The following is a 19,631-nucleotide window of genomic DNA, read 5'->3' on the forward strand; positions in this document are numbered from 1 at the left end:
TAATTTTATAAAATAAACATATTAAAAAATGTTAAAAAATAAAAAAAAAATTAAAATTAAATGAATAGTATATGGAGAAACAACTGAAGGGAATATAGCAATTATCGTTTATACCCTAAAAAATGTAGTTAATAAATGCAAGACCTTTTTTTATTTTCGTGTCAATAATTTATAAGTTTTTTTTTTAATTATTTGCGTTAGTCATTAAACGCAATTTTTATAGTTGAAATTAAGTCAGTTAGTTTTATTTTTTGTTTTAAATATCACAGATTTTATATCACAGTTAGTTTATATTTTAATTTTTCATTATTTAAGCTGGAGGTTTTGAAATGATTTTTTTTTATAAGGTGTATATCAATGTTTAACTATTTTAAGAAAAGTATATAACCGATAATGGTAAACATCGTACTTTTTCATCTCAACTTGCTTATGAATATTATTTGAAATCAATTCATTTAATGTGTTTTTGGTATTTTACGATGTTATTGTCTTGAGTTAATTAGAATGTTTTATAGTTACTTTGATGATTCAGTTTGGTGTTCGGTTATAACACAACCACTGTTAAGAAAACATCGTTTGTCACATGAAAAAAATAATATAATAATAAATAATACAATAAATTTTGCCTTAAAATATTGAATGTTGTTGGCAGTAATGTGGCCTAAAACTATATTGTCCAATATCTATTGTTATCGATTTTTAAATATATATTGATAAATATCGACAATTTTTGTTTTCAACTATTTATTTAAAATAATTAAATGTCTTGTAGTTAATTGAACTTCATCATTTAATCTATCAAAACGTTTAATAAATTAAAACCTTCAATCGACATTTAACATTTTTTTTTTCTTAAAATTAAGTTATTTAAATTTTTTTTTATTAAAAATCAATATAATAAAGCAATATTACCCTTGTAACAAAGGTCAACTATCAACCGTTTAACGGTTGATAAAACTTATGGATTGTAATAAAAATCGGTATTGGGAAAGTAAATTATAAAAAATATTATGGCATTGTGAATAATTCCAATTTTTCAACTGTAGTCATTGTTTTTTCTATATTCTTTTTTTGTAATGTTCCATTTTATATCGAACCATACTTTCGGTCCCTATTCTAAAGTTCCTTCTGGAGAAACTAACATTTTTAAATTATTTCTAAGTTATAAGCAATTATTATTATTATGGCAATTAACAATTAATGCATTGGTAATTGATAGTTTATGTTCGGAATAAGGGTGATTGTGATCCGTTATTTGAGGGTGTTTTCATAAACGTCTGCCTAACTAAGGACTGAGTTAGACATGTTCATGAAGTCAGATTTGCGATTAAACAAACGCTGATATGTTATAAATGACATCTGCGTCAATATTTTTTTGTCTGCAATAGGACAGGTGTTAAAAGTAAAATATAAAGTGGGAAAAGTGTAAGTTTTATTGGAAAAAAAGCTGTTGCTTTGAATTTAGCTTTCAATCGAAAGAAAAATTATCATAAGGAATGAATTCAGGTCTGGAAAAGCGTTATTTAAAAGTAGAAAGTTGAAATATTGTTTTCCTTTGACATCTTGTTATGAAAATTGTGGAGTTTTTTGTGACGTTTATGAACATTTTGACTATTTAAAATCGTGCTCAAGCAGAACTGAACACGTTCTGCAGAATTAGTGTGATCATTAATGCAACAAAGCAGAAAGACGACTGTACTAACGCAGATTTTCGACGTTTATGATAAGACCCTAATTCTTCGATAAATTTAAATTAAATATTTAAAAAAAAAATTATGTTCAATATATACGATTAAGAGATTTTTTACATTGTATATTTGCCTTGAAAAGGTGTATGATCAATGCTGGTCTTCCGTAATATAAGGTGTCATTTTTCAGTTATTATTTATTTTTATATTCGTTTCCAAAAATATTAATAGTTTAATATTTATAAAACTGCAATACCAAGGAATTGAATGTCTTTTAACATTTTTAAATATAATATATCTGTCCATTCCTGCAATAAATAGTTTGTTAGTATAGAATTATGGTTTTACGGTTTCAAATAAAACAAATTATATCTTGTTTTCTGAGTTTGCAATTTTTTGGCGATAGTAAAATGTATGTTTTAAATAAGTAGGAACTTAAATTTTCATTTTGTGCCTCTAATTCATAATTTTTTCTTGTTTTGTACTTTTTTCAAGAATTTGTAATTTTTTTTGTACCTATATATATACATAATTGATAAATATTGATTGATACGCGTTTTCCACAATGAAGTTTTAATCCCCTACTTGATTTTTATAGCATTCCCAAAAAAGAGCACATCAATAAAGTAAAAGCATGTACAAAAAAGTACATATGCAATACAGTAGAAAAAAATCTATTTGTCTAAAAAATAAAATAACATTTGTTGACAATAAAACACTACAAACAATAATTAAAACTTTTATAACATGCTATTTTAAAGTTTTTTCTAAAAAATTCAGTATGCAAAACAATGTTCCGTTTTAAATAGAACAGCACTTTTGGAATGAAAATAACAGTTTTACTCAAACACACAAAAATCTATTATGTGGATATGAGCTTCTTTAATATATGTGTGTTTATTTTTAAAAATTCGTACGTACATATTTTCATTTTAAATTGGCCATTGGCTTTCCCTTTTTTACTCTGAGGAAAGCGTTTCTTATTATGTACTTCCAATGTATCAGTTTTCAAATACAATATCTATTAAATATTGTTTTACTACTTGACTTATAGCATATCACGAATTTCATCTTAATCGGAAAACCCGTATCACATAATCCGTTCATAATGCAAAATTGTATACGATTTTCCACTACGAACGTACTTGGTAATAGTTTTTCCGGAATTCGTGACAGAGCTAAATACTTTTCAACTTCTTCAAAATAGACTTGGATGAAATTATTAGTTGAAATAAATGTGATAAAAATTTAAATAACATGTTAAGCTTAAAGCACCATTTAATTCTTCTATACTGTTTCTTCTATCCTACAATAAAGAACAACAAATAACTTATTTCATCATTTTGTTTTAAATTTTTTGTGGGAATTTTAATTAAGTATTAAGTAACGATTCAAAAATGATAAATCCATTGTGTATTAATGCATACATATTTATGTATTTTATTTGTTGTCATTTTTGTTTGCCTTTTCAAAAATATAAAACCTTTAATTTCGGAGATTAATACAAACAAAATATATTCATATTATTAACTAAATCATCAAATAAACTTAGTAAAATATAGAAATATTTATATACACAAATTTTGTACTGTTACCATAATATTACAGAATTTCTTTTTTTAAAACTCCTTTTTGATTTTCTTCATTAGTATATCCATCGCCTGGAATTATAAGATTATACGTGATGTGTATATTTCATTTTAATATAAAATTCTTTTAATTAATTTATTAATATAATCAATAATTGAAAGTAACTTTCATTTTTCTTCTTATTTTTTTTTTGTCAATATCACAGTTTTTAGTAACCAATTTTAATTAACTTACCATTATTTATTTAAACTTTGGTGTAAGAACTTAATTTTTTTTTAGTTTCCATTCATTCATTTTCATAATCGCTTTCGTGAAGTTGAGATTTACGAGATTTTATATTTGTATTTTTTAATGTTTTAAAAATATTTTCGGATATATTTCTTAAGCTTTTCATTATGTGATAATTGTTTGATTGAAACAAAGTTTTTTGTTTTGTTTTCCGCGTCTCTGAAAACGAGCATTTCCTGCAGGCAAAATCGTATTGAATAATTTTTTTGTTAAATAAAGTTATTAGCCTTTTGATTACTATTTGATTATTAATTTCCTAATACGCGATAATTGTTTGTATATTGTATATACACCACTTCATTAGGAGTTAATAATTTTTTAAAATAGTTTGGATTTTATTTTTGATTAAATTTATAATTCTCTATTTTTTTCTTATTTCAGGTTTATATATGTATGTATATACTTTTTTAGAACGGTAGTTACTATAAAAATAATATAATACCTGGTGAAATTTCATTCATGGAACGTTAGTTATACCATTGGTGTATTTTCATTTATACTTCAAGCTTTCTTTTTGTTTTTATTTTTATTGAATTTATTTTTGTTTTATTTTAAAAATTCATAAATGGGTTTAACTACTAGATTGTATGTTGTTAGTTTTAATATTTCCTTTATAATATTTCTTTCCATTTTTGTTGTATAGTTTTGTTCTATAGCTTTTAAATTTTGGTTTGTCTTTTCACATAAAAACTTAATGTGAATTTTTGTTTTCAACTTAAACGATGTTTAATTTAAATCACCTAACTACTAGAACGAAAGTTTATATAAATTGGGGCGATTGCCCCTGAGGTTTGTTAGTACTTTTGATAATGTTTTTTTTTGTTTTAATTATTTCTTATTGTGCGGTTTTTCCATAATGTTATAGCATAGGAAATATTTTACTTTTGAGCCACTTAGTTTTAATTTGTTTTCCTTCTCAGCTCTTTGAATATTGTTTTTAATTTTATTGATTTTTGTTTATTTTGTTCTTTGATTCCCGCTACAAATTATTGTTTGCTTGCATGATTAAAAAAATTATGTGTTCTATGAAACAAACTAAACATTTGCATTACTTTTTCAATACATAAACTTGTGTTTGAAAATTGCAGTCGAGATATATATGCCTGCATAATATACCCTGTTCACAAAAAAATAGCAGTTTTAGTAAGCATAGCATAATGTGAAGAGCTGATTTGAGTAACAATTTTTCTATTTCATGTGTGTCAGTGAAAATTCTTAAATGAAGGAATTTATTGACCTCGTTAATAACAAGTTTTTGGTTCGAATTATTATCTACAATTGCTTCGACTAATTAAATTTTCGTCTGCTCCTTACCTTTTCTTAATCAATCAAAATGAAGGATTTTTATGACTTTCTGTCATATATTTACACACTTATTTATTTACTCTTAAGGAATGTGTAATTTTTAGCCAGTGTCACCTTTTTATGATAAGTTTTTAGGTATGTATGTATATGAATATTTTCTAAATATTTCGAATAATGGAATCAGAACTTAACATTAGTTGATTTTTGTCTATTCTTAAAATGTGATTATAGATATAATTCTATTATTATTATTATATAAATAGGACCTTCAATGTAGACTTTTCGATAAAATTTCTGATATTTCACAAACAATTTGTTTTAATACTGTTTTATACATTCCGTAATTTGTACTACCTTTTTTTAACATCTATTAGAATTACGCGGTTTGATTTGAGCAAAAATCCACTTTTTGCGGCGTGTTTTTGAAATTATCTTAATTAATAGATTTCGCAATCTTTTTCGTATTAACCAAAGTAAGGTGACGTATTTTAAAGGAATAAATTTATTATTAATTAATTTCAAATAAATCAAAAATCATATAAATGCTCATCATATTTCGAGTTGAAACATTAAATCATTTGATCAGAAAATAAGGAAGCAGAGTTATAAATAATTTAAATAAAAAAGATTGATTTATAAAACAATTAAATATAATTTACATTTTGTTTACGCACACATATGTATGTAAACCAAAACAGATTTTGTCACAAGGACTATTAATCAATTAATTAATTTGTTTGTTTTTAGTTTTATAGCTTTACAATTTTTTACTTTACTTTTTTTAATACAACTTAAAAGTGTCCTTACTTGTAATGCTCAACTTTGTTTGCGAGAGCAAAATCGATATTTTTAGTTTTGTTTTAATTTCGATTGAAATATTTTGAAAGTGAAAACAACTTATATTTGTATCTCTTACTAATTTTTAAAAGTATGAAACACTCTTGGATTATTTGCTATTGGTTCATATCTCCAAGACGCTAAAAACAGCCTAATGGTATGTCAGTACTTTCTGTCAAAGTAAAATTATATATGAAAATGTCTTAACCGTATCACAAAAACAAAAACTGTGCCGGGGCAATAGACTGCTGTTTAAAGTTATAGCAAATTAACAATTATAAAGGGTTAGATTTACAAACAATAAAATAAAATGAAAATTCATTAAAAAAAATGATCGCCATCATAAAATAGCACTTTTCTTATTGTTACCCATACATATTTTTTTAAAACATTCATGGGACATGATAATATTATTTTATTACTCAAACATTATGTTAACTCTTTGAAAAACATTATCTCTTACATTGCCTAGCGCTATTTTGCGTGTATGTTTATCTTTTTATATCTTTGTAAGGTCTTGTTTTCATTTTAAAACGAAATTACTTCCTTTTCTAAATTATTTGATTTCTATTCAAATATGTGATTTCTTTTAGGATATTTCTTTCGATTTCGTTATTGACGAGCTATGAATTTTGTTTGAGTATATTATATGTATACTTTGTAGTATCGATCAATTTGCTTTTCATAAAATCCATTTATAATAACTTTTGTACGCAGATAATGTTAGTTGACTTTTATGCAATCGTTCTCACTTATATCACAGGCTTTTGTTTGAATCATTTAGTATTATTAAATGAGAAATAAACGTAGAGAACAATAAATTAAAATAAATTAAATAAATAGTTTCAATAAAATGTACAAAATACTTGTTTTGTATTTTTTTTTTTAATTTTGTATTTATTGATTTTTTTGTCTGTTAAATTTAAATAGAATATTTATATAATTAAACTTACAAATTATTTTTTATTTTTCTTAGTGATTTTTACCATCATAATATTATTGTTTAACTAAGACATGACTCTTATATAAAAAAAAAATTGTACAAAGACTTTCAAATATAGACACCCTAACATATTTTGTCTTTCCGTTTTTGTTATTTTGTTTAATGTATTTTAATTAAAAAATGTTGCAAGAGTTTTAGTTTTAATTGTATAAGACTTTCAGATACACACCCAAACATTTTTGTTTTAATTTTTTAAATTTATATGTATAAACCTTTGTTAGGTTTATATTTTTGTTTTCCTTTCCTTAAATAGACGTGCACTTGTAAAATTAGGGGTTGTAAAAAATACAAACAAATAAAACAATTTACAATTACGATATTTTCTAAGATTGTTCCATCTTTATATGGTGCGACGTTTAATTTTATATATGTATATGTATATATAAAAAAACAAAAAAATATTTCAAACGATCTACTATTATTTTTGTTTGTGATATAATAATAAAAAAAAATATCAAAATAAATTGTTATCACTGTTTTGAACAGTTTTAGTTTTTATAATAAATAAATTGTGTTTCTCTGTTTACTTAATAAAATATTTCTTTTCTATATGCGCTTGGGATGTTTCTTTAATTTTGTATTTAACTTTTGTTCAAGCTTAAAATTTTGTAAGGTTTTATCTGTTCTTTGTGTAGTTGTTTTAGTGATTTTACTTAGAAATTTTAAAATTTTGTTTCTTAACTGATTAGAATGTTTACATTTAAAACATTTATTTATTTTTTAAGTTTAAACTTATCTTATATTTTCTTACAGAATATACCCCATACAATGTTTTGTTATGATTTAATAGTATCCAGCCGCATTGGAGTACCCCTGCTGGTATGATTGTGTATCTGTAAATTAATTTAAGGAATTTTTTACTTGTATTACTGATTTTTTCAAATCCACAATTATTATTAACTAACAAATAGTAATTTATTTCGTGTGTACTAAATTTATTGTATACCAATATGTACGCTGATCATTGAGTCGAAAAAAGTGTAAAAAAAAAACCAAGTTGTCCCTTTTGCAGTAGTTCAACCAATTTTTTTTTCAGTTGAAAGTCTGATATTTACGAAAATGGATCACTTAACTATTGCACAACGCATACAAATTGTTAAAACCTACTACAAAATTGGTGATTCTGCCACAACCACATATCGCGCTTTAGGAGGATATTATGGTTAACATAATCGTCCAACTACGCAAGCAACTGATTTGATTGATGGTTTACATAATTATCCAACTACACAAGCAATTGGCAAAATTGTGAAGAAAACTTAAAAACCAACATTCTTTAAGTAATGGCTGAGATACCGCTCAATATCAAAAAGTGGTCGAAAATTACCTCAAAAGAACCGATGATTGCAACAACTCCCGTTGTGGATATTTAAATGTTGTAGTGTTTTACACATAATGTCAACGTTCTTACTTTATAATAAAAACTAAATATCATGAAAAAAAATTATTTATATGTGTTTTATATGCGTTTACTTTTGAAACCGCAAAATAGATAACCCTGTACGAAATCTAAATACAACTTCTTATAACCAAAGAAGGTAATGATGATTTTGTCTGTGCAAAACATTCGCAACCAGAGTTAAACGGCTGTCATTTAGTTAATTTAAAAAACTATCAAAATGTTTCAATATGTTGTAAATCTAACATGATCCAAGAATAACGGGTAACATGTAGGAGTAGCAGAAAAAGAAATAGTTGTGAAATATTCCTTAAAAAAAAAGATAGGTGTTTGTAGGATTATTAAGAAGTTAAGGTTTTCCATCATAGTGGAGTGAGACAGCAAAGAATAATCGAAACATCGACTTTTGACGCCGTGTTCTACAGACCGTTTTGCTTGGATTTCAAAAACCCAAGCTAGGAAAATTTACAGCGCGTTTGGATTTTGTCCATAGTTTATTTTGTTTGTATTGTGCGCGCACTCAAGGGGTTATGAATACCCTTATAATGATTAAACATAGGATAGATGATTAGAAAGGGGAAACCGATGCACATTGGTTTTGAATGTCTGCACATTGTAATGAGTGGGAAATATTGAGTCAGGTAAAGCATTCCACATTCGCGTAGTGCGGCTAAAGAAAGAATCTCTGCACCAAACAGTACATCCGAAATTGGGCTCAAGGGTAAACTGATAGGCATTCCTAGCAGTACGGGTATTACGGTTGAATTGTAGAGGAATGCAACTGCTATTTTGCTAGAGCATTGTTTATACAAATAACGACAAGCATGAGACCTTGCGGCGGTGTTCAAGAGAACCAAATGTCTCGGTGAGAGAACGATCTCCTATCATTTTTAGAGCTCTTTTTTCAATTATATCCAGAAGGCCCAAGTACGTTATTGGGGCTCCAGCCCAAATTTGAGAGCCAGATCAGAAGGGGTAAAAAACTTCTTACACCTTCGGAGAAAACATAAACACTTAGCAGCATTTCTGACGATGTCTAATATGTGATAACTCTACAACAAGTGGTGTGTCATGCACATACCTAGCAATCTCCTCGATGCAAGTACCACCCATGGATAGTGGCATTGGGGGAGAGTTATGCTTTTGTGACAGTAGATAACATTGAGTTTTCGAAGCATTAAATTCTACACGGTTTTTCAATCCCCATTGAACAATGCTGTCAAGATCAGAATTTAATGAGCTTATCATATACTGCCGTTGGTAGTCCACATCCGAAGAACAAGGATGTTAATCTAAATATGAATATGAAAAGCAGAGGGTATTGTCATCAGCGAAATGTAGAAAAAATAAATATGTTCAATTTGTTGAATATAATTTCCTAAAAATCTTAAGGCCTCTTAAAATTGTTCTAACAATACAAAATTTCTCATACACTCACAATTGTTAAATGAATTGAGATAGCGTCCAAATTCCACGTGAACCCTTAAATACGTTTTTATTACGAGTAAGAACTTAGTTCATGAATGTAAGATTTTGCAAGAGAATAATTTCCAATCGATTAGAAAGCTTTGCCTTATTATAAGATTTTAACCCTTTGCTTAAGCAATACATCGCGACATTTTAGGAAATATCACTGAAAAAGCTTTGTGAAAGTATCTTCGGACTGGAACTTGAAACAAATACTCATAGTTTACTTCCATATGTTATGAGCATGACCTTTACAATAAGTAATTGGAATTCTATGATTGTTACTTTAAATACTTTACATGTTAAGAACTTAACTTCTATGCTTTATTTTACAAAAAAAAATATGATTTAACTTATTAACTATTAAAATAATGTAATTATCTATAAATCGTTATTCTTTAGCGCTGGTAGTTAGTGCTTTTTTCAAAGTATTATTACTTTAAGATTTATTTAACAAATTTAGTAAAGTTATTAAAACATCACTTACCATAACCTGCATACGCCCTCTCATCATACGATTGACCCTGCTGCGAATAATCAGATGAGGGTGCACTGTAATCAACAGCAGGAGCCCCATATGTCTGTGTATAATCTTGACCGTAAGTTTGATATCTGGTGTCTGGTTGGCTTCCATAACCAGTGTTGCTGTAACGATTAAAAAATATTATAATGGTAATAAATTAAAATTAAAATTGGTAAATATTTTATTTTACCTATATCCAGAATATTGACTTTGATCGTATTCCCCATGCTGTGAATACCCCCCACTGGCTTGGGCTGCAGTTCCATAACTTGACTGTGGATATCCATTGTAGGATGTTTGAGCGGTTGATGCTGAGTACTGTTGAGCGTATGGGTCAACAGCCTGAGATGGATCTTGGTAAGAGTGATGTCTAAGCGGATACAAATTTTAATGTAAAAATATATTATACACAACATAAAACAAAATTAACTTACCCTTGAGAGGATGCATGAGAGGTTGCGTAGCCTGCATTTGCATGGGATGTTGTTTGTGCAGTTTGATGATATTTTGGAGCCATTGGACGCTGTGAATACGGTCCAGAATCATATCGACCACGTTTCGGACCGGGTGGACCCCCGGGAGCACCACGTTTTAATGTTGGCACTGGAGCAACTTGAGTATTTGCATTGTGTGACATGGGAGGTCGTGGCATTCCTTGGCCGTAACCACCTCGACCTCGTGGTGGACCACCTCGCCTCATCATACCGTTTGGGTCACCAAATGATGAACCATTTGAATGAGGTATGTAACTTCCCCGGCTGCCACGCATTCCAGGAGGACCACCACGCCCGCGTGGCATTCCTCGCATGGGTGGCATACCATTTGTTGGTACTGGTGCCGCTGTTGTTTGTGTTGTAGTCGCTTGCGATGTTGATGCATCTGCTGGGGCGCTTGTAGGTGTTGGTGTTGTAGATATTGGTGTAACTGTTTTATTATTTTCAGCGCCAGTATGTTGCTTGGGAGCTACAGATATAAATTTTATCAAATTAAACTAAAGATTGAAATATTTATATCAAGAGATAAAAAGTAGCCCGTTAATATATGATTATACAGTTCTGTTTACCTTTTGGCCGTGCTTTGAATGGTTTTCGTTCTCGGAGGGTATAAATAATATAACGTGTCATTCGTGACCTTATCATAGTAACACGAGGTTCTAGTATGGAACACATTATTATTTCCGTAGCTACAATATTGCAACGGAAGAAGAAATTAATCTTCTAGCAAATGAGTACTATATTAAACTCTAGTATGACGGTAAGTTCACATTAAACGAGAAACAGTGGTCTACACTGCAACTTAATAGAACTGTTTTATTGCAACAAATAAACCGTTTTAACTTAATATGTCAAAAAATGCGATACTAAATACATTTTTGGAATTATCATTATCTGATATTTTGTATATCATTCTTTTGGTTACTAGAACAAAAATTATTACGGCTTTAAGTTGAAAATGTGTTGTTTTTTTTTGTAATTTACAGGCAGTCAAGGCATTATTAATACCCTTTTTGTTTCTATTTAAACACAGTGCCAGTAATGTCGAATATGTAATAGTTCCATAGTTTGCTATTACAAGATTAATCTATGTATGTAAATGCATTCGCCTTCTTCGAATTCTTGTTTGTCTGCTGTTTCAAGCGATATAACACGTAGAAACAAAAGTCAACAAAGTTTCAACGTGTAATATCGCTTGAAACAGCGGACAAACAAGAATTCGAAGAAGGCGTATCCATACAATTTGAAAGTTCTCTTTATTTTTCATTTTCGAGTTGTTCTATGTTCAAGTAATAATTTGATTTTCGTTTCGTTGACGACTGGCATTTTGTGTCACATGTCTTAATTTTTTTTTTGCACTCATGTTGTTCGAGTTTCATCGTGTAATAGCAGACTATTGAGTTTGCACCTTAAGGCAAAATACAATCCTTTAGTATTCAACTTTATAACTTTATTTGTCATCACTTGTAAGTATTTAAATAAAAGCAACCTATGAGTTTTTTATATTATAAGGGGAATTCCCTAATATCTATGATTTGTATGCTTTAATACAATTGTTCTTTTTCCTTCTTATTCATTCTTTGTAAGATAGCCTTAGTGTATGCATTAAAAGTTTTTTAAATACAAAAGCGTTTATTATTATTTCAACTGAAAATACCAATAGGTTATGGGCCCAGTCATTGCTTTCTGTGTTTGTTTAATTAATTAATTATTGTTGTGCTTTTATATAAAATTATATAATACAAAAAGTACCAAGATGCTAAATTCCAAAAATAAGAGGAATATAACTCCTTTCAATGGAGAAAATTATAGTATATGGAAATTTCGATTGAAAGCATTACTTGCTGAAGAAAATTGTCTTCCAGCACTGGAAGAGAACTCTTCCGAAAATAAAAACTCAGGAGAATGGAGGAGAATGGAGCGAATTGCAAAAGGATGCATTATTGAGCACCTGAACGACACAATGATTGGCATGATAACTGAAGAAAAGACAGCATTGGACATAATTAAGAAGCTCGACGAAATTTATGAGCGTAAAAGTTTGGCCACCCAGTTATCGGTGCAGAAGAAGCTCTTAACATTTAAATTCAAAGGCGATATCTGTTTATTTGATCACTTCATAAAATTTGATGAGTTAATCACTGAGCTACAAGCAGCAGGAGCTCAGGTCGACGAGATGAATAAAGTGGCACAATTACTTTTATCGCTACCTTCATCTTATGATGGAATTGTGACGGCCATACAAACTTTAGCGGAAAAGGACTTGACACTGGCATTCGTAAAAACCAGGCTGCTTGATTACCAAATAAAACTTGATCAAACAGATACATCATCCAAAGTGCTTCAGATTGAATTGAATACACAAACAAACAATATGAGAAATTAACGTAAACATCACAATACTTTCAAAAGAAATAAATTTAATGTAAAGTCAAATCGAACAAAATGTGATCATTGCGGACGCTCTAACCATATCAAAGCAAACTGTTTTTATTATAAGAAATTTATTTCGAACAATAAACATCGCAATTCAAACAAAAGGACTAAGGAATGGACCAGATCTGGAGCAGTTCAAACAATTATCCCAAGTGACAAAAAATTTGCTTTTATGATTGGCGAAACAAAATATATAAATAAATATACTGCGAATAATGAAATAAAATTTTTGCTGGATTCTGGAGCAACAGACCACTTTGCAAACAAGCGTGAATATTTTTCAACTTTGAATCAACTGGAACAACCCTTGGAAATTGGAGTAGCAAAGGAGAACACAACGCTGGACGTCAACGAAAAAGGAACCATCGACGTTATAACTAAGGATGGCATTAAAGGCGTACTACAAAACGTGTTTTACTCACCGGAGATTCCCTATAACATTTTGTCTGTTCGAAGGATTCAAGAAGCCGGGATGTCGGTACATTTTGAAAACAATGGTGAAGTTGTAATTAAAAAATGCAACGAAATATTGGTTAAGGGTGAGTTATGTAAAAATTTAATTATAATACAGTTTTATTATTTGAATCTGAAAACAAATTCAGAAATTAATACCTGCAAGCAAGATACCGAAAGTTATATGCTATGGCATAAAAGACTAGGTCATATAAGTAAAAACAAACTTATAGAAATGCGAGAAAGAAAAATGGCTGCAGATAGTGAAGTCATTAAAAATCTCGTTCCTACTAATTTGATATGCGAAGCATGTATTTATGGAAAACAATCACGTTTACCATTTTCAAAACAAAAAGACAAATCTTATGTTAATCGTCCATTATTAATAATTCATTCGGATATATGTGGGCCAATTACCCCTGTAACAATCGATAACAAAAATTATTTTGTGACTTTTATCGATGAATTCACCCATTACACTGTGGTTTATCTATTGACTCATAAGTCAGAACTTTTTGAAGTTTTTAATGACTACGTAACTAAAAGTGAAGTGCATTTTAGTTTAAAAGTAGAACAAGTTTACTGTGATAATGGACGTGAATATATTTCAAATGATATGAAATCATTTTTCAAGGAAAAGGGTATAACATATCATTTAACGGTCCCATATACTCCTCAGCAGAACTCGGTTGCTGAAAGAATGAATCGGACACTCACAGAAAAAGCTCGTGCTATATTAAATAATGCGAATTTACAAAAATATTTTTGGGGAGAAGCAATTTTAACTGCTACGTATTTATTAAATATTTCCCCAACAAAAGCATTATGCCCAAACAAAACCCCTTTTGAAATGTGGCATAACAGAAAACCAAATATAGGTAAATTAAACATTTTTGGCTCTACTGTTTTTGTCCACGATAAAAATAGGAAAAGTAAATTTGACGACAAATCTTTTAAAGGTATATTTGTGGGCTATGAGCCAAATGGTTATAAAATTTTGGATCCTAGAACACAAAAATTTATAAAAGCCCGTGATGTCATTTTTGACGAACTAAATTTTAAAATATCAAGGCCAGTTTTAGATTTTGATACAGTGGAATCAAAAAGCTCCACGGAATTATTTAAAATGCCTAAATTTACTAACACTGAAAAAAGTGAACCTGTTGATATACAAAAAGCAGGTAAATCCGATGAAACGGATAAATCCGGTGTTATAGAAACGGATAAATCCGTCATTATAGAAACGGATGATGAACATGAAAATGTTCAAACGAAACACTTTAAAACTGCAGACGGGAACTGTAGAAAAAGTGAAAGAATCAAAAATCTGCCAAAAGTCTCTTATAAAGAGGACCAAGGAGATAATGACAACTTTTTATTATATGCCGAATCTATAATTAATAAGATTCCAAAAGACTTCCAAGAAATTAATGAAATGGAAGATAAAGATAAATGGTTAGAAGCCATAAAAGAGGAACTTAATTCACTGGAAGTGAATAATACTTGGTCGATTGTACAAAGACCAATTAACAAAAATATTGTAAAATGTAAATGGGTTTTTACTATTAAAAATGATTTAAGCGGAAACCCATCTAGGTATAAAGCTCGACTTGTCGCTAAGGGTTTTAGCCAAAAATACTTAGAGGATTATAGCGAAACATTCGCCCCAGTTGTTCGAATTACCACTTTTCGAATTATTCTAGCATTCGCTTGCCAATTCAATTTACTTATCCATCAAATGGATGTAAAGTCAGCTTTTTTAAATGGATTCCTAAAGGAAGATATTTATATGACTATACCAGAAGGTATTACCAAAAAGAGTGATAATTTGGTATGTAAATTGAATAAAGCGATATATCACCTAACGATCATTGTCTATATTTTCTAGATAGAGGACATCCAAATCAAAATATTTACCTCATTCTTTATGTTGATGATCTTTTGATCGTAACAGGAGATTTAGAAACTATGAAAAACTTCAAAATCTATTTAAAACAACAATTCGAAATGGTTGATATGAATGAAATAAAGTTGTTTTTAGGGATAAGAGTTTTAAGAAAAGAAAATGAAATTGCTATGGATCAAAGTATTTATTTAAACAATGTTTTAAAAAGATTTAATATGGAAAATTGTAAGCCCATAGGTACTCCTCTAGCAGTCAAATTAGACACAAAAGCGTTGATGTCTGATGAAGAGTTTAACGCTCCTTGTCGAAACCTTATTGGTTGTTTGATGTACGCAATGTTGTGTACTCGTCCCGATCTTTGCACATCAATTAATTTCCTTAGTAGATTCCAAAACAAAAACAACAAAGAACTTTGGCAAAATATAAAAAGAGTTTTAAGATATATAAAGGGTACGATCAATTTTAAATTGAGGTATACAAAAGTACCATATAAAGATTTGTTAGTCGGATTTGTAGATGCCGATTGGGGTGGTTGTGAAACCGACAGAAAAAGTACAACCGGTTATTTATTCAAATTGTTTGGCGATAATTTAATTTGCTGGAATACAAAACGGCAGAATTCAGTTGCAGCTTCATCTACTGAAGCTGAATATATGGCACTCTTTGAGGCTGTCCGAGAGGCTTTATGGTTAAAGTCATTGTTAAAAAGCATTGATATTATAATCAATGAATCGATCGCAATCTTTGAAGATAACCAGAGTTGTATCTCCTTAGCAAACAACCCAATATCTCACAAACGATCTAAACATGTCGATATCAAATATCATTTTAGTAGAGAACAGGTAGAAAATAAAACAATTATTCTTAAATATATTCCTACAGAAAACCAACTCGCCGACGCCTTCACCAAGCAACTACCATCACCAAAGTTTGCCGAAATCATCTTTAAAATCGGTCTAAGAGAATAAATTTTTTTTTAAGTATGTTATTTACGTTTTCATATAATATAATATGTATAAATTAAACTACATATATAATATATAATACATTTTTGTTTATCCAAATATCTAATTTTTTTTTATTATTTGTATCAATTGTTTTAAACTTTTAAAATTATTTGTATTTTGAGGGCGGCTATTGAGTTTGCACCTTAAGGCAAAATACAATCCTTTAGTATTCAACTTTATAACTTTATTTGTCATCACTTGTAAGTATTTAAATAAAAGCAACCTATGATTTTTTTATATTATAAGGGGAATTCCCTAATATCTATGATTTGTATGCTTTAATACAATTGTTCTTTTTCCTTCTTATTCATTCTTTGTAAGATAGCCTTAGTGTATGCATTAAAAGTTTTTTAAATACAAAAGCGTTTATTATTATTTCAACTGAAAATACCAATACAGACAAAGGTTTAATGTATTAAAAGTGACAGACAAAAGATCGTTTATGAATTTAAGGAACAGAGTTGGAGACAAAACGGAACCGTGGGGAACACCAGCATTTATTTTATGAATTTCAGATTCGAAGCAATCCAATACAACTTGTATTAAATAGAATACTCTAACGAATATGAGGTTTATTAATACCAAAGACACGCATTTTCCATAAGATAAATATTAATATCTCCAAAACAATGTAAAGAAGTGTTCACTGTTCGTTTAGATAAACCTTCAAATCACCGTTGCAGCTGTTGCTAAGAAAAGTATACTGGCGGTATTAAAAAAGCCTTCGTTTTTCGAGAAATTTCTTCAGCTGATAATTAATCAGTGTGTCATGACCTTGAAAAAAGTCTTATATAGCTGGACAAAGGCCGTTTTCCATTTGTTGCGAAATCGACCTGTAGAGTAGAAAAAATGGAAAAGTTAACGCAGTAGTTTTGGCAGCGTTGAAGAACATTTATTTAGAACAATAGGCGAATACTAGCCGGGCCTGCGAATTTGTGTATGTCAACGTCTTTCAGTACCTTTGCAACTACACAGGTGCGAAAGATGATTTGTCTCATAAATTCGTCTACGCACTTGAGTACTCATGACATTCTCTGGTAGCGTCGAATTAACAGCAAACTGTTTCTCACGTCTCAAACGGTTGAACTTGATATAATAACGCTCATGGCATGAATTTGGATTATCACACAAAGCTACCTGCTCTTAGACAAATATAAATGGCCACCAACTAATTATTGCTTGAGTAAAATTAAGAATAGCTGCATTTCAAAAATCTTATTGAGAGAGGTTGGGAAACAGACAGCTTTTCTGAATATAGGACAAATAAAATGATTCCCAAGCACGATTGGAAAAGAGATGCAAGATATATTTTCAAAGATCATACCGGCCCTGATATAAAAACAACTAGAAATGGAAACTTGTTCCACAACATAGTGCGATTTTTTAAAAAAGGAATTGAAAAGTAATTTAATCTTAAACAAATGTCTTAAGGTTTAAAAACGTTTGGAGGGACTAGTTCAGGTATATGTGGGCTTACAAAGAAAATGTCTATATCAATGGGCTAGTGAACAAGTATTTGGCAAACAGAGTTACATGAAATTAGTTTTAAAATCCTGTAAACATATCTGGATTCAAAACAAAGCATGTTAGACTTAAGAAAATGAAGACCCTAAACTAATTATAAATTCAACTCAACTTACAGGACCCGAAACCTCCTGTTTTATAGGGGAAAACGTGATTAAAAATACAAATGGTCAAAATGAATTAAAATCTAGAAAAAAATACTTGGAACACGAGAGGTATAAGTCAAGCTTGTATAAGTTTAAGTAGAAATAAAATATGAATAGTAACAAGCCTACTCACCGCCCAATAAATCTCTTTGGCTACAGTTGAAGATGGAGATTGATTACTCATGCATCAAAGGCAGAAACACCAAGGACAATACTTAGTGGACGAAAACAATCTATCCTTCCTTATGGTATTTTAATCGCTCAAGTTTCTCAACAACGAAGGTACTCTAAAATGACAACCTCATTAGTTGTACAAAATATAGATATAAAGATTCTTCGATAAAAAGAGCCAGTACATCTTCTTGAACTTGTCCTCGATTCCATTGATTATATCAAGTAACGAGCTCGACGAAAAGGACTGAAGCCTAGTATGCTGCTACATTGACATTTTTCTACAAATTTAGTTAAAATTATCAATTTCCCCCATAGAAAAACTAAGAAAATATTTTACGTTTATAATTCCTTAGGATTTTTTTGTATCGAGTTTTATGTTTCTTATCAGCAAAATATTCACCCCAAAAACCAGGGTTCTGACATAAAATATTAATATTTAAACTAAAAGAGTCTGTCTGACCCAACTTAATTGCCAAGAATATTAAAAATACCCCATTTAACTAACCGTACAGATATCATCATCGAATTGCTGAGAAACCATTTTAAACTCTTCGGATATCACGAACCAGTTTGTTTTAGTGCATAGGGCGACTTTATTGTCATCGATTTTAAGATAAACATTATGTTAAATCATATTTTGATATTATGAATTTAAGGCAGTAACCAAAAAATCATAATTTTTAAGTTGTTTTGCTAAAAAAAAATGTATAGTGAAAATACTTACGTTGACCATACATAGGGAGCCTTCCTCCGCGCATGGGCGGTCCTCCTCTAGGAATATATGCTCCCCTTTGGTAGCCCATGCCGCGTGGTGGACGCATTCCACCCCTGCTTCCAGGCATCATTGGTGGCGGTCCTCCCATTACCCCACCCCGCATTCCCATGTAGTGTCCTCTGCCCATACCGCGTCCACGGCCACGTTCGAAGCCACCACGAATTGGTGGCCCACCACGTCCTCTGAAACCACCACGTCCTGTTGGGGGTGGCCCCATTACTCCAGCTGGTGGTGGTGCTTCCATTTCAATTAACTATGTATATATTTTTTGCCTTTTAAACACACTTTTAGCACTGGATATTTTTAATCAGTTTTATAAGCGTCACTTTTCTTGAAAGTAAATTATAATTAAGTTGACAGCCGGTTTCAGTGAATATAAAGATAATAATTCTCAAGCTTAGTTTTATGGGGAGCTCCAATGTGAAACAAACTCACTTAGTAAGATTTTAATCAATTTTAACAACTAACTGATACATATAACTTAAAAAAATGTATTTTATTTTATTTCAGTCCTTTTAATTTGCCCTACCTGCGGCCAAGTCTTTTTCACATTCACAGCACAGCGCAATGAAAAAATATGGCGGATAATTGATTGATTTTTCTTTCGAAATTGTAA

The 19,631-nt window shown here is 29.8% G+C and overlaps 1 protein-coding gene across 1 annotated transcript; it reads right to left on the minus strand.

The window, feature by feature from the left end:
* Nucleotides 1-212: 212 nt before the first annotated feature.
* Nucleotides 213-19,598, minus strand: LOC129953710 (RNA-binding protein EWS). The gene is made up of 5 exons (XM_056067083.1): nucleotides 18,965-19,598; nucleotides 10,535-11,063; nucleotides 10,291-10,470; nucleotides 10,065-10,222; nucleotides 213-7,544 (listed from the first exon to the last, which is right to left on the minus strand). Exons 1-5 carry the CDS (start codon nucleotides 19,257-19,259, stop codon nucleotides 7,495-7,497), a joined length of 1,212 nt encoding a protein of 403 aa, XP_055923058.1. The 5' UTR covers nucleotides 19,260-19,598; the 3' UTR covers nucleotides 213-7,494.
* Between the last annotated feature and the right edge of the window lie 33 nt (nucleotides 19,599-19,631).

The sequence above is a fragment of the Eupeodes corollae genome, chromosome 1 (assembly GCF_945859685.1).
Source record: "Eupeodes corollae chromosome 1, idEupCoro1.1, whole genome shotgun sequence".
Taxonomy (NCBI): Eukaryota; Metazoa; Arthropoda; class Insecta; order Diptera; family Syrphidae; genus Eupeodes; species Eupeodes corollae.